General features: G+C 40.9%; 1 protein-coding gene across 2 annotated transcripts in view; it reads right to left on the reverse strand.

Annotated features, from left to right (window-relative positions):
* ENOX1 (ecto-NOX disulfide-thiol exchanger 1) overlaps positions 1 to 14,724 on the reverse strand; it is a 321,535-nt gene that overhangs the window by 182,425 nt on the left and 124,386 nt on the right. For both annotated transcript variants that reach the window (XM_082245942.1, XM_082245941.1), the window contains exon 5: positions 7,924 to 8,130. In XM_082245942.1, coding sequence (XP_082102068.1) covers positions 7,924 to 8,130 — 207 coding nt within the window. The remainder of the gene's footprint in view (positions 1 to 7,923; positions 8,131 to 14,724) is intronic.

Raw genomic sequence — 14,724 nt, forward strand, 5'->3', positions numbered from 1 at the left:
GGTACTGCTCCAGACCGAACCCCTCACCATTGAAATGGGGGGGCTGTCGGCCAGGAGGAACGTTGAGACTCTGGCCGAGACCCGGTCATATGCGACCTCACGAGAAGTTTAACTCAAAGGTAAGCCCCCGTCCAGTGGGGCTATGTTGCGGCTGACCTGGTGTGGAGCTGAGGTCTGCGTGCACTCGCTGGCCAGACTGGGGTGACCACTGGATCTAGATGATCAAGCCTGCCGGCAGTTAATTCTACATTTCACAGGAAAAAAACAGGAGAAAAAATAATATCTAAAAATAAAAAATTGCCAGGACCAGAGATCTCTATAGCAGAGAGAGGGAGTATACCCCCTGGGACTGCCCAAAGGCATAGCTAGACTTTTTTTGCCTAGTGTCATACTCCTGTAGGGGGCAGTATAACTCAGTGGTTAAGAAGAGCAGGAGCTGTGTCCGTCAATGAACGAAAGAGAAATATTTTATGTAGAAAGCTCCACCTCTGGTACAAGTCAGAGCTTTGCCGAAAGACAAATGCTTTTTCATGCAGAGAACCGTGCCTGCACTTTGAAAAAAAAGTGTAAGACTTTACATCCCCTTTTATTTTGCTGCATCTAGAATGCATTTAGCTTATTTGAATGGAAGCTTCAGTTATCCTTTAATTAGAACAAAGGAAAGAAGCTGATGGGATGGGAGGCTCCGACATCATGATAAAGGACAAGTGGAGAAGCATAGGTATAGAACAGTCCCAATTCCCCTAACCGGTCAGGTGCCTGTTACAGCTCCTGTATGTATGCCACTAAGAAGAGGTAATTGCAAAGAAACAAAAATGCAAATGCTATATAAAATATTGTGTCCCTGACTCCTGATTTTTTGACTTGTTCCTTACAACGGGCAGTTTCTATACAATTTATGTTGTGTGTGCCTGTAACACACATCGACAGCAGCCAATGTGCAGTTTTCATCTATGCTCTTAGCTTTTATGCCATCTAACCTTAATGTAACACAATCTTATGTTTCATTTAAGGGAAAGAATAAATGAATTGATGGCAAGCAAAAATTAGGTGAACATGTAAGAGAAATACTACTCTACAGTAATCAGAGTTGTCACTTTTATAGTGTTTATTGATACAGTATAAGCTAATACTAAACTCTAAAAACTATTAATTTCCTCTTGGAGTTAGGAAATCTCTGTGTGATCCCAAAGGGAATTAAAGTGTTCAGTGAGAACATGACCCGAGAGAAAGAAAAGGCAGAACAAGTTTGTCTGTACAATGTGTTACTTTAAAAAATAGACACCATTCTGGAACAAACCTTAAATTTGTCAAGACGTTCGTTGCTCAATCAACTGTCAAGCCTCTCGACATTCCAATTCGTGTGACAGCTGGCAGGGCTAGAAGTGTGGTATGCTTTCGCTTGATAAGTGGATCAGATGAGACTGGACATGGTTTGATAACACAAACAAGCCCAATAAGATTTACAAAAATAGTCAAACTTCATGACAGGATGCTAATTGCATTTCTGCAGTTTCTATGACAACCACACAGTTCTGGGTCTCCAGAAGCTAGTTGGTATTTCTATGTGCTAATTAAATAATTGTATCCATAACATGTAACATGTGGAGGCTTCAGAGGCAATAAGGGACATCTTTTGTAACTAGCATGCAGGGTAATAGGGAGAGGGTGAGATAGGGGACACAAAGAGACACACTTTTTCTGTGAGGGTGAGATAGGGGGGACACCCTTTTTCTGTGTGGTTACATTCTAACAACAATTATGTTTAAGGAAACAACATTAACAAAATAAAGAAAAAGGTCACTATAACACAAAGGGTTGACATGCTATACTTAAAATGGTTCTAAAGACTGAAGGTTTTTTACTTTCACGCATTCTATGCACGAAGGTAAAAAAAATAAGTGTGTAGCTCCCCCCTCAGCCCTCCAAATACTCACCCGAGCCTGATCCCAAACTAGCGATTCGCACTAGGGCAGAAGTTCTGGGTCTCTGCTTCCTCATTGGCTAAACCACAGCAGCAGTCAGTGGCTCCCGCTGCTGTCAATTGCAGCCAGTGGGGAGGGAAGGGAGGCAGGGCCGAACTTGGCTTAGGAGTGAGCACGCACTGGTGCCCCCATAGAAAGCATCCTGCTATGGAGGGCACAAGGCAGGGAGGAGGGGCCAGGAGCACTACTGGGGGACCAGAGAAGAGAAGGATCCACTGCACAGAGCAGGTAGGTATGACAGGTTTGTAGTTTTTTTAAAAAAATTAACCTTTACAAACACTTTAATGATTTATTCAACCTCAAGATGCAAAAAAGCTGCACATCCCTCAGCTTTGTGCTTCAGTATTTCATGCAGATAATGATTTAGAGAGCAGTCCACCCCTCTGACTTTTGTTGGTAATGTTGTGATCTAAAAAGACCTGTAATAAAGAAAAACCTTTAAAAAAAATATGCACTATATGCTGCTTGTCATACCAAAAGTTTGTTATACAGTTCTTTTGATACAGGATATGGAGAGGGGGAGTTAAAAAACAAAGGCATTCGAAGATACAGTATCTCACAAAAGTGAGTACAACCCTCACATTTTTGTAGTTTATTATATCTTTTCATGTGACAACACTGAAGAAATGACACTTTGTTACAATGTAAATTAGTGAGTGTACAGCTTGTATTTGCTGTCCCCTCAAAATAACTCAACACACAGTCATTAATGTCTAAACCGCTGGCAACAAAAGTGAGTACACCCCTAAGTGAAAATGTCCAAATTGGGCCCAATGAGCCATTTTCCCTCCTCAGCGTCATATGGCTCATTAGTGTTACATGGTCTCAAGTGTGAATGGGGAGCAGGTGTGTTAAGTTTGGTGTTATCGCTCTCACTCTCTCATACTGGTCACTGGAAGTTCAACATGGCACCTCATGGCAAAGAACTCTCTGAGGATCTGAAAAAAAGATTTGTTGCTCTACATAAAGATGGCCTAATCCAGTGATGGCGAACTTTGGCACCCTAGATGTTTTGGAACTACATTTCCCATGATGCTCAAATATACTGTAGAGTGCATGAGCATTACGGGGAATGTAGTTCAAAAACATGGGGTGCCAAGGTTTGCCATCACTGACCTAGGCTATAAGAAGATTTCCAAGACCCTGAAACTGAGCTGCAACACGGTGGCAAAGACCATACAGCTGTTAAACAGGACAAGTGCCACTCAGAACAGGCCTCGCCATGGTCGATCAAAGAGTCATATTCAGAGGTTGTCTTTGGGAAATAGACGTTTATGAGTGCTGCCAGCATTGTTGTAGAGGTTGAAGGGGTGGGGGGATCAGCCTGTCAGTGCTCAGATCATACGCCACACACTGTATCGAAATGGTCTGCATGGCTGTCCCAAAAGGAGACCTCTTCTAAAGATAATGCAAAAAAAAAAGCACGCAAACAGTTTGCTGAACACAAGCAGACTAAGAACATGGATTACTGGAACAATGTCCTGTGGTCTGATGAGACCAAGATACACTTATTTGGTTCAGATGGTGTCAAGTGTGTGTGGCGGCAACCAGGTGAGGAGTACAAGTGTGTCTTGCCTACAGTCAAGCATGGCGGTGGTCATGGAGTGTCATGGTCTGAGGCTGCATGAGTGCTGCCGGCACTGGGGAGCTACAGTTCATTGAGGGAACCATGAATGCCAACATGCACTGTGACATACTAAAGCAGAGCATACTCCCCTCCCTTCAAGGACTTGACTGCAGGGCAGTATTTCAATATGATAACGACTCCAAACACAACTCCAAGATGACCACTGCCTTGCTAAAGAAGCAGAGAGTAAAGGTGATGGACTGGCCAAGCATGTCTCCAGACCTAAACCCTATTGAGCATCTGTGGGGCATCCTCAAATGGAAGGAGGAGGAGCGCAAGGTCTCTAACATCCACCAGCTCCGTGATGTCCTCATGGAGGAGTGGAAGAGGACTCCAGAGGCAACCTGTGAAGCTCTGGTGAACTCCATGCCCAAGAGGGTTAAGGCAGTGCTGGAAAATAATGGTGGCCACACAAAATATTGACAGTTTTGGCCCAATTTGAACATTTTGACTTGGGAGTGTTGCCAGCAGTTTAGACATTAATGGCTATGTGTTGAGTTATTTTGAGGGGACAGAAAATTTACTTTACACTGTAGCAAAGTGTCATTTCTTCAGTGTTGTCACATGAAAAGGTATAATAAAATATTTACAAAAATGTGAGGGATGTACTCACTTTTGTGAGATACTGTATATGCCAAAGAGTCTATGACGTGCTCCATGGATTCTGTCTGAAGTAACTAAATAGAAACACTAATTAAGGCAAATTGAATGATTTTTTTTTTTTTTTTTTTTACTTTAAAACTGCTGGAGTGTTCTTTGGATAACAGAAGCAGCTCATGGGTTTGAATTGCCTAAAATTACTCTTTAACATCAGATTCTTATTATAATAATAGGAGAAAGCTAGACCTCTCAACATTTTGGGAAATCACAATGACATTTAGAAGGTGGAGGGTCAAAAAGTGATTTTCAACCTATAGCTGGGTCTGCACTGACCTATTCATGTCTCCCTTCTAATCTGCCCTTAGATAGGAGATAAAGGCTTGTAGAACTTTTTTTTTAACAGTCATTCTTAAAATGAACTAAATAGACCAATTTAACGGTTTCCCAAAAGAAAGCCCAAGTTAGAAATGTTCAATAAATGTTAGTAAATCCTTAAATATACCAGTGCTATTTTCTACAGTGTTTTATTTACAATTTGCTTACTACATTTGAGACAAATTCTTCTGACTCCTGCCTCTACAAATCTCAGCGTCTAGGTGCAGCAGCCAGCCCCATTCACTATAATGACAGGTCACCGATGGCGACATATATTTGCGGCTCCCTGCGCAGCCACTGTTGGCGAACAGAGCCTGCGACCGCGCCAATCCACTGAGGACTGCAGCAGGAACTGCCGCTACAGTTTGCACTGGCCTTAATCACCAGTGTGAATGTAACCTAACAGTTGGCAGTAGGCCTATGTAAGATTTCAACTGTTTTAAGCCTGTAAAAGGCTGGTGTCATTGCAGATCACATGTGTAGGACCATGACAACTGCAAATCTAAATAGAGGCTAAAATGGCACCATCTACTGCAGGCAGGGGGAGCCGCAGCATGAAAGAGGTGAGCAAATAAATCTTTATTTTTTTTTTTGAACAACCATGGCCATCTAACAATATAAGCTTCCAAAATCTGTTTGATCATTATCAATCACCAGGGCTGATACATTTGCCTTTTGAGGGGTTTTTCACTAATTCAATTATTTTCACCTAATAGCTTATAGATTTTTTTTTATTTTTGCTGTAAGCAAATGTGTTTGCATATCCCTTATTTACTTTCTTCATTGAAAGAATTAACAAGATGGTCAGAAATATTAAAATAGCGATAGAGTCACATTAATGTTCTTCAGCTGTCAAAAATTCAAAGTAATCCCTTAAAGAGAACCTTTACTGACAGCCAGGCAATGCGGGTTTACATGGCTGCCATGCCGGGCATCAAAATTTCCTGAATCGCTGACCTGAAAGAGGTATGCAAACACTCTGAGTTCTGAGGTCACCAGCTGTATCAGTATTACCAGTCAGTGACACAGTGAGATTTGAAGCTAGAGGATCAGCACTACCAACAATTTTTAGGCCCCATGCACACAGGGCATTTTTGCAGCTGCTGTTAGGAGCGTCAGATGTTTTTTTTTTTGCAGCTTAAAAAAATGCCCCTCCATGTTATTCTATGGCCTAAATGCACACACAGGCTCTTAGTAGCTCCAAGTGGCATAGGTGTTTTTAAGTTGCAAAAAAAACCCAGGGCCTGTGCGTTCTGAGTACCAGCGTCAGAGCTGCAAAAATGTCTGACGCTGCTAAAGGTTGAATAATGTTGTTTATACAGCGTTAAACCACGCTATACGTTTTTTTTTTTTTTATGTGAAAATCAATGGTTCCCTATGGGAGCCCACTGATTTGAATGGAAGTCGCATCACAAGTTGGATCAGGATGATCCGACTTGTGGTGCAACTTGCGCTCTAAGGATCTTGAGGGGGAAAAAACAGCGTGGGGTCCCCCCCCCCAGGTTCCAAACCAGGCCCTTAGGGTCAGGTATGGATTTTGAGGGGAGCCCCACGCCCAAAAAAATGGTGTGGGGTCCTCCCCAAAATCCATACCAGACCCTTATCCGAGCATGCAGCCCAGCAGGCCAGGAAAGGTGAGGGGACGAGCGAGCAGCCCCATACCAGGCCACACGCCCTCAACATGGGGGTCCCCCTCCCCAAAGCACCTTGCACCCATGTTGATGAGGACAAGGGCCTCTTCCGACAACCCTGGGCGGTGGTTGTGGGGGTCTGCGGGCAGGGGGCTTATCGGAATCTGGAAGCCCCCTTTAACAAGGGGACCCCCCAGATCCCGGACCCCCACGCCATTTTTTTTACCATTTTGGCATGGAGTTCCCCCTCAAGATTCTCAGAGCGCAAGTCACACTACAAGTTGGATAATCCTGATCTGACTTGTGATGCAACTTTCATTCAAAATTAATGGGCTGAAAGCCATATCAAAGACGGCTCCTAGGAAACCATTGATTTTGAATGGAGACAGAAAAAATGCTGCGAAAAGCCAACATGGCCAAACATGCAATAACGCCAATGGAAAAAGCAACTAAAAGCAAGTTTTTACAGCTGCTTTTTCCTGGCGTTAGAAGTGGCTCTGCAGCTCGTTTTTCTGACGCCCTGTGTGCATGGGGCCTTAGAAAAAGGTCATCAAACCTCCCCCAGCACAGGTTTAGCAAAAAATTGGTCAATTCTAGCTTAGGAAAACCCAACAAAGCAGGATTATTCAATTAACGCAAGTGTTAGAAAACTTCTAAAAAAAAAAAAAAAAAAGGCATAGTGGAAACTGTTCTACATTTCTGGTGCCTGATAATGTTTTACATGACATTTGACTTATACTAATCTTCAAAATACAAGTACCAATTTTCTGTTCATTCAAGTTTCTGATGCTTCAATGATGAGAAAAACCCCTCAGCAGCCATTCAGGGACTTTAGTGTGACCCACATATCTGGTGACTCAGACAGCAGGATAACCTTTTCCTTTAATTATTAAAGTGTCTGCCTGTCGTCTGCTTTATCATTTTGTAGAACAGTCTCCGAAGCTTGTAAATTAATTTAACCCAAAAAGATTTCACCTGTAATGACTTGTATTAACTAAAAAGCACACTTTAAAAACAATAAACCGTTCATTAAAAAAAAAAAAATCTTAGGTCAGAAATTATGTAAAATGAACTCATTGTTTCCTATTCACTGAGCATGGATTTGTCATGCAAATCACAAGGGGAAAAAAAGATTTTATAACAAAAAAAAAAAAGGCCAGAGAATAAGCGGATATACAGTAGCAAAAATATTGAGTATGTTTTTAAAGCACCCACCGGGTTTCAGATGCTGAATATCCAGACCACTGATATGGTTGTAAAACTATTTAGGTCAATGACAGGCCCTTTCTATTTATTTACGGCCAAATCAGTTTGACTTTGGTAACTACAGGTAAGGTTAGGGAGTTTATGGGAGATGTAGTGCATATAAGCTCATCTGGGCAGGCATTTTTTACCCTAATATTAGGAAAATTGCCAACAACAGTAGATTATTTAGATATCTGTTTGAAAGCATGACAATAATACCACAGTCATCAGTAACAGCTTGGGTTTGTGCAATCTGATCATCAAAACCTGTCAATTAACAATATTTTAAATATATAATCTGAGTTTTGGAAAGTGTGATGGGTGATAAAACAGGGAATTTTGTATGGTGTCACAAACATGGTTAAAACAAGACAAGGTCATTAAAAGGACAGAATGAACGTACAATGCAGAAAAGAAATTACAGCAAATGGGAAGCTGCTAAAATTAGAATTTACTGTACCAGATAGGTAAATGGCTTTATCAACCATGAACTCCTCTGCAAATCGAATGTGGCAGAAATTCTTTTTGCTTTTGCGAATTGCTGTAATGTCTCCACATTGCTCAAAGACCTCTTGAATTATCTCCTCTGTAGCATTTTCAGGTAATCCTCCAACAAATACAGTTTTACAGCCTGGAGGCCTCTCTCTTGTAGATGGAGGAGGCAAATCTATGGACAAATTGGAAATATTAAACATTAAGTATTTTCCCTGTGATACAAATGTAACCTATTAAAATTTGAACATTATATTCAAGCGCTTTAAAATGAGAGTCTCAGACAAAATATTGTACTTGGTAAGTTTTTTTTTTTATGAGGGTAGAGAATGCACACACCATTCCCATATGTGAATACTCTCTATAGATCACCAACAGGTAGCCCATTTTATGTTTGTACACAACATTAAAAAATGCTATAGGTAGTACACAGAGTTTCCTTTAAAATAACCCCAAACCTTTACAGATGTTGTATATTCAGACTTCATAAACCGCATGATTTGTTTACAAAAATATTATATACTGAGAGTGCTATGGGCTCTTAAAAAAGGAAAAAAAAAACATAATCATGTTGGTAATCATCTCAATGAACAGAAGGTAGGACGATATTAGTAACCCAGCTAGTTACATATTTAAGCTGAATTCCAAGAATGTTTTTTTTAAACTTACATTAGTTCACATCTACAAACCAATTCCCAAAAAGTTGGGACACTGTACAAATTGTGAGTAAAAAAGGAATGGACTAATTTACAAATGTCATAAACTTATATTTTATTTGCAATATAATATAGAAAACATATCAAATGTTGAAAGTGAGACATTTTGAAACGTCATGCCAAATATTGGTTCATTTTAGATTTCATGAGAGCTACACATTCCAAAAAAGTTGGGACAGGTAGCAATAGGAGGCCGGAAAAGTTAAATGTACATATAAGGAACAGCTGGAGGACCAATTTGCAACTTATTAGGTCAATTGGCAACATGACTGGGTATAGAAAGAGCCTCTCAGAGTGGCAGTGTCTCCCAGAAGTCAAGATGGGCAGAAGATCACCAATTCCCCCAATGCTGCGGCGAAAAATAGTGGAGCAATATCAGAAAGGAGTTTCTCAGAGAAAAATTGCAAAGAGTTTGAAGTTATCATCATCTACAGTGCATAATATCATCCAAAGATTCAGAGAATCTGGAACAATCTCTGTGCGTAAGGGTCAAGGCCGGAAAAACATACTGGATGCCCGTTATCTTCGGGCTCTTAGACAGCACTGCACCACATACAGGAATGCTACTGTAATGGAAATCACAACATGGGCTCAGGAATACTTCCAGAAAACATTGTCGGTGAACACAATCCACCGTGCCATTCGCCATTTCCAGCTAAAACTCTGTAGGTCAAAAAAGAAGCCATATCTAAACATGAACCAGAAGCGCAGGCGTTTTGTCTGGCCAAGGCTCATTTAAAATGGACTGTGGCAAAGTGGAAAACTGTTCTGTGGTCAGACGAATCAAAATTTTAAGTTCTTTTTGGAAAACTGGGACGCCATGTCATCCAGACTAAAGAGGACAAGGACAACCCAAGTTGTTATCAGTGCTCAGTTTAGAAGCCTGCATCTCTGATGGTATGGGGTTGCATGAGTGCGTGTGGCATGGGCAGCTTACACATCTGGAAAGGCACCATCAATGCTGAAAGGTACATCCAAGTTCCAGAACAACATATGCTCCCATCCAGACGTCGTCTCTTTCAGGAAAGACCTTGCATTTTCCAACATGACAATGCCAGAACACATGCATAAATTACAACATCATGGCTGCGTAGAAGAAGGATCTGGGTACTGAAATAGCCAGCCTGCAGTCCAGATATTTCACACATAGAAAACATTTGGCGCATCATAAAGAGGAAGATGCGACAAAGAAGACCTAAGACAGTTGAGCAACTAGAAGTCTGTATTAGACAAGAATGGGACAAAATTCCTATTCCTAAACTTGAGCAACTTGTCTCCTCAGTACCCAGACGTTTGCAGACTGTTATAAAAAGAAGAGGGGATGTCACACAGTGGTAAACATGGCCTTGTCCCAACTCTTTTGAGATGTGGTCATGCCATGAAATTTAAATCAACGTATTTTTCCCTTAACTACTTAAGCCCCGGAAGATTTTACCCCCTTCCTGACCAGGGCCTATTTTGCGATTCGGCACTGCGTGACTTTAACGGACAATTGCGCGGTCATGCAACGCTGTACATAAACAAATTTGACGTCCTTTTTTTTCCCACAAACAGAGCTTTCTTGTAGTGGTATTTGATCACCTGTGCAATTTTTTATCATGCGCTATAAACAAAAAAAAGAGCATAAATTTTGCAAAAATAACAATATTTTTCACATTTTTTTATATGAAATTCCCCAAAAAAATGTAAAAATCAAAATTTTTTAACATTTTAGGCCAATTTGTTTTATGCTACATATTTTTGGTAAAAAAAAAAAAAAAAATCGCAAAAAGCGTAATTGGTTTGGGCAAAAAGTTATTGCTTTTACTAAGGGAAAGATTTTTGTCATTTTTGTTGTTTTTTTTCTTAACGCGTAATGGTGGCGATCTGCGATTTTTTTTGTGTCCATAGGGGCGTGATTCTAACTGTGATTGGCTGTGGCTTGAGGTGTAGGAACAGTGATCAACGGTCCTACATAGTAGAACCGTATGATCACTGTTCTTACACAGGGGAGAATGACAGGCGGCTTGCTTACATCTCTAACGAACGATCGCGGGGGGGGGTCCGTGACCGAGCGGGAGCGCGCCTCCGGTGGTGCGCGCTCGCTCCCCAGAGCCTCACAGGCTAGTGACGTACCCATACGTCACTTTGCCTGTGAGGGGCTGACCGCCGCAGTATATGTACTTGCGGCGGGCGGCAAGTGGTTAAAATGATACATTTTCTCAGTTTAAACATTAGATATGTCATCTATGATGTATTCTGAATAACATATTGAAATTTGAAACTTCCACATCATTGCATTCTGTTTTTATTCAGAATTTGTACAGTGTCCCAACTTTTTTTGGAATTGGGTTTGTAATTCTTCATATGTCACCTCTAGAGGGACACTAGAGGTGCAGAAATTAACTGTAGTAGCCTGTGCTACATACAATTCTGTCTGGCCCTCTACCAGGTGCTGTTTAGGAGACTTGCCTTCTATATACTGAACACAGAGGGTCACTCACTGAGAACCTCCACAATTCAGAGCATCTTGTATTTTTTAAATGAATACAAGGCATTATCTGAGTGAATGAGGTGGGGATCAGAAAGTCATCTACTCCTCCTTTCTGCCTCATCCAATAAGAGAACACTTGTATTGATTCAAGACATTCTCTGAATAGAAGAGGTGCCCAGCCAGTGGCCCCCTGTGTTAAACTGTCCTCACACTATCGTAAGTTCATGGGAGATAGCTGCAGAGAACAGTGCTGTAATGGAACCGCGAGCCCACAATGTGCTTGTGTGCTTTCGTCAGAATACGGCTTCCTTCAGTCTTGAACATAGATATCAGATATTCTAGCCGCCCCCATACAAAAGTAGCCGAGACTTAGCTTGTATAGATCTGGAACCTGTATTGAACAAACTCACACACAATATATACCACACAGGAGGATATCTCCTTCCTGATCAGATTACCCCATCAGGTCAGGTGCCTAAATACATTATCCTATGCAGATGAAATTGTGAACAGAAATATAATTAACCTGAACTATTTAACTAGACATCTGGACAGAAACAATAGGTGAATGGGAATCCACATCTAGACAATGTTATGATTAACATGGTAATTAACTCAGCACTGCAACAAGGCTAAAACAAAATACATTACACATTATCCTAAGTGTAAACACAGAACATATTATACAGAAAATAGCAGGAGACCACCAGTAACAGACTGTCCATCTCTTACATTGAAGAACATGGAACAGAAGCCAATATGACCAGCTCTTTCAATGAACATGTTCAGAATCAAACAGGCCAGGAATACTCTCCAAATATTTCTTGAGATATGTGGTTGATAAATATTACTGTCCTTTTTGAAGTAATCCAACCATATTCTCAGAGTCGATTAGGTAGCTATCCATCATTTCATTGGTCACCCTGTGTCCCAAATAGACACAGGGTGAATTACACATAAGAGGGGCCTCGGGAGCTGAGAGAGGGATTTCTCAACTTCTCCAAGGTAAGCTAGGTTCCACGGGCCCCCCAACCAAAGTGACTTCTGTCACAAGTGCTATATCTTTTTATTTTATTGATGTGGGTTATTTTGTTCTATAACTTACTTTTCTCTGGCTTGCAGAGCTCACCGGATGGTAACCCCCCTCTTCTCCTCCCCCTCTCCCCTTTTTATCTTCCATCTCCCTCTCTCTCTCTTTTCCACTCCTTTGCCTTGTTCTTTCTATATTCCTATGTACAAAGGTGTGAAAGTCTTAGGAGCACTATAGGTAGCATACAGGAACAAAGATTTAGACTTTTCCATACTTTCTGACCATTATGGTCAACAGGACACAATATTTTCACAAATAGGGGTTTTTTTTTTTTTTTTTTTTTTAAATTGATAAAATACAAATTATGTTAGTAGAATTTCCATGTTCATACAAGTCTATATACATAGAGAGATACCAATTTTTTAGCATCTATTCTGGGTTTTATTTGTTTTAATGCTGTGCATGTTTAGTCTGCAGGACATTCATTTTCCTAGTTAGAAACAGCTTGAAACATTTTACAATAATCAAGACTGAGCATTCATAATCTGTAATAAAGACTTTGGATGAAGATCAATACTTTACCATTATCTGTATATATATATATCTGCTATGTAAATAAACACGAAAAACAGGTATTATTTTATTTCTGTTAAAAAAACACTGAAAAACATCAAAAGGGAATGGGGGGAGGGGGCACACAAACACAAAAGAAATAGAAAACAGAAAAAGCTGACATTATGATGAAAAACTCTGCTGGTTATCACCATTTTCTTGTTCCAGATAAAACAGTAAAATGCCAGAACAGAGAAATGCGGTAACCTTAACATCATGCATGTTATGTACTTGCCTCTGAAGATGAAAGCATCCTCTATTATTTACATTTAATTGGGAGCGTTTTTAAAAATTTTGAGGCAGTTTGTAAAGTTGAGTTTCGTTGTGATGCTGTGACAGGATTACATAAAAAAATTGCAAGTATTTACCACAAACAAAATAAAAAGTCTTCAATCCTTTGCAAGGTCTCTAAGGTATGAACTCTTGTTTGGTTTCCATTTGTTTTGCGGTTTGTAAAATGGGCAAAATTAAATATCCATAGGTCTAGTTGCTTGGGAAAGACATACAGATACTTGAAAAATCTGTATTCCTTTTACAGAACAAACATAAAGATGATAAACTGATGTTGTTAAACACGAACTTGTGAAACCAAATACAATAACTGCAAGTTTTTAGAACAATGAGACTACACATAAAAAAGAGAACTGTTCAAAAACAGTTTATACTACATGATATATTGTCAATTTGATGGACAGGTATGATCCAAAGGTTTTTGGGTACCCAAATAGGTCAGTGGGTCTTCAAACAAAGGGTGAACTATGCAAAAAAGAGTGCACAGACACCTCTTGATCTAAACTTACTAAAAGAAAGAAGCTAGTGAAGGTTTTCTAAACTTCTCAGCCCTCCACCCCACATAAAATTGCTAACTAAAACCTAAAGAACTTCATTGGCAGCTAAAAGTTAAAGAAATGCATCACATGCCCCAGATTTTAGCTCTCCTACTTAGGCGCTGGTGAAGTCATTTAGCCTTTCAGTGAGATCTTGGGAGGCCTCGGGATCCCAGTTATCGCAATAATGCACTCCTGCATCTGGGATTCTTAGATTTTTTAAGATCTCATTAAAAGGCTGAGCAACCTGCTAAGGCACACGTGTAAAACACAAGGCCCCAGGGCCGAATCCAGCCCTCTAGGCCATTTCATGTGGCCCTCGCACATCTCCTGCAGCAACCCCTTTATTGTTGCCCCCACCTTGTTTCAGCAGTCAGCAGCAGAGAGTATGGACAAAACTTCTCCACCAGATCCTGCACTTCTCTATGCAGCCACAGAGAGGCTTGCATCTACCTCCCCCCCCCTTGTCCGTCTCAGCAGTCTGCAACAGAGAGGTAGACAGATCTCCTCCTACAGATCCTGCGCCTCTCTCTGCAGCCATAGCACCCCCCTCCTCTCCACTTCCACTGGTCTTAGCATTCAGTGGACTCCAGCCCTCCTCTGGTCCTCCTCCAGACTCAGGGGTGGACTGTCACGTAAGGGAGGGTGAGGTACTCTTGACTTCTGATGGTGGAGAGGGGAGGTGCACTTGACACCTGATGGTGGGGGAAGGGGGGTGCTCTGGACATCCAGTCTTACAGATACAACTGGCCCTTTGAGGGTGACCATAATTCTAATTGAGCCCGTGATGAAATGGAGTTTGACACCCCTGTGCTAATAACACATTTTCTAAGAAAACCAGCAAGGTTCTATATCAGAAACCTTGTTATTGGATTCTGAGAAGTCAATTAAAAGGGATGGCTGGTCTCTCTTACTACTGGGTGCATACTGGCAGTCTTGTTTCTCTGGCATCTCCAAAAATGTGGGTAATCAAAAATAATTAGTGGCTAGCGTGCTCCAGTGAACTTTTCAGTTTCAGTTAAGTCAATGCTGCCAAAATAAAGCAACACTATTGCACAGTATATGTTAGTGCAGATATTTTAGCATGGTCAGCTCTGTCCTGTTTGTATGA

The sequence above is a fragment of the Pelophylax lessonae genome, assembly GCF_965119305.1.
Source record: "Pelophylax lessonae genome assembly, chromosome: 2".
NCBI lineage: Eukaryota > Metazoa > Chordata > Amphibia > Anura > Ranidae > Pelophylax > Pelophylax lessonae.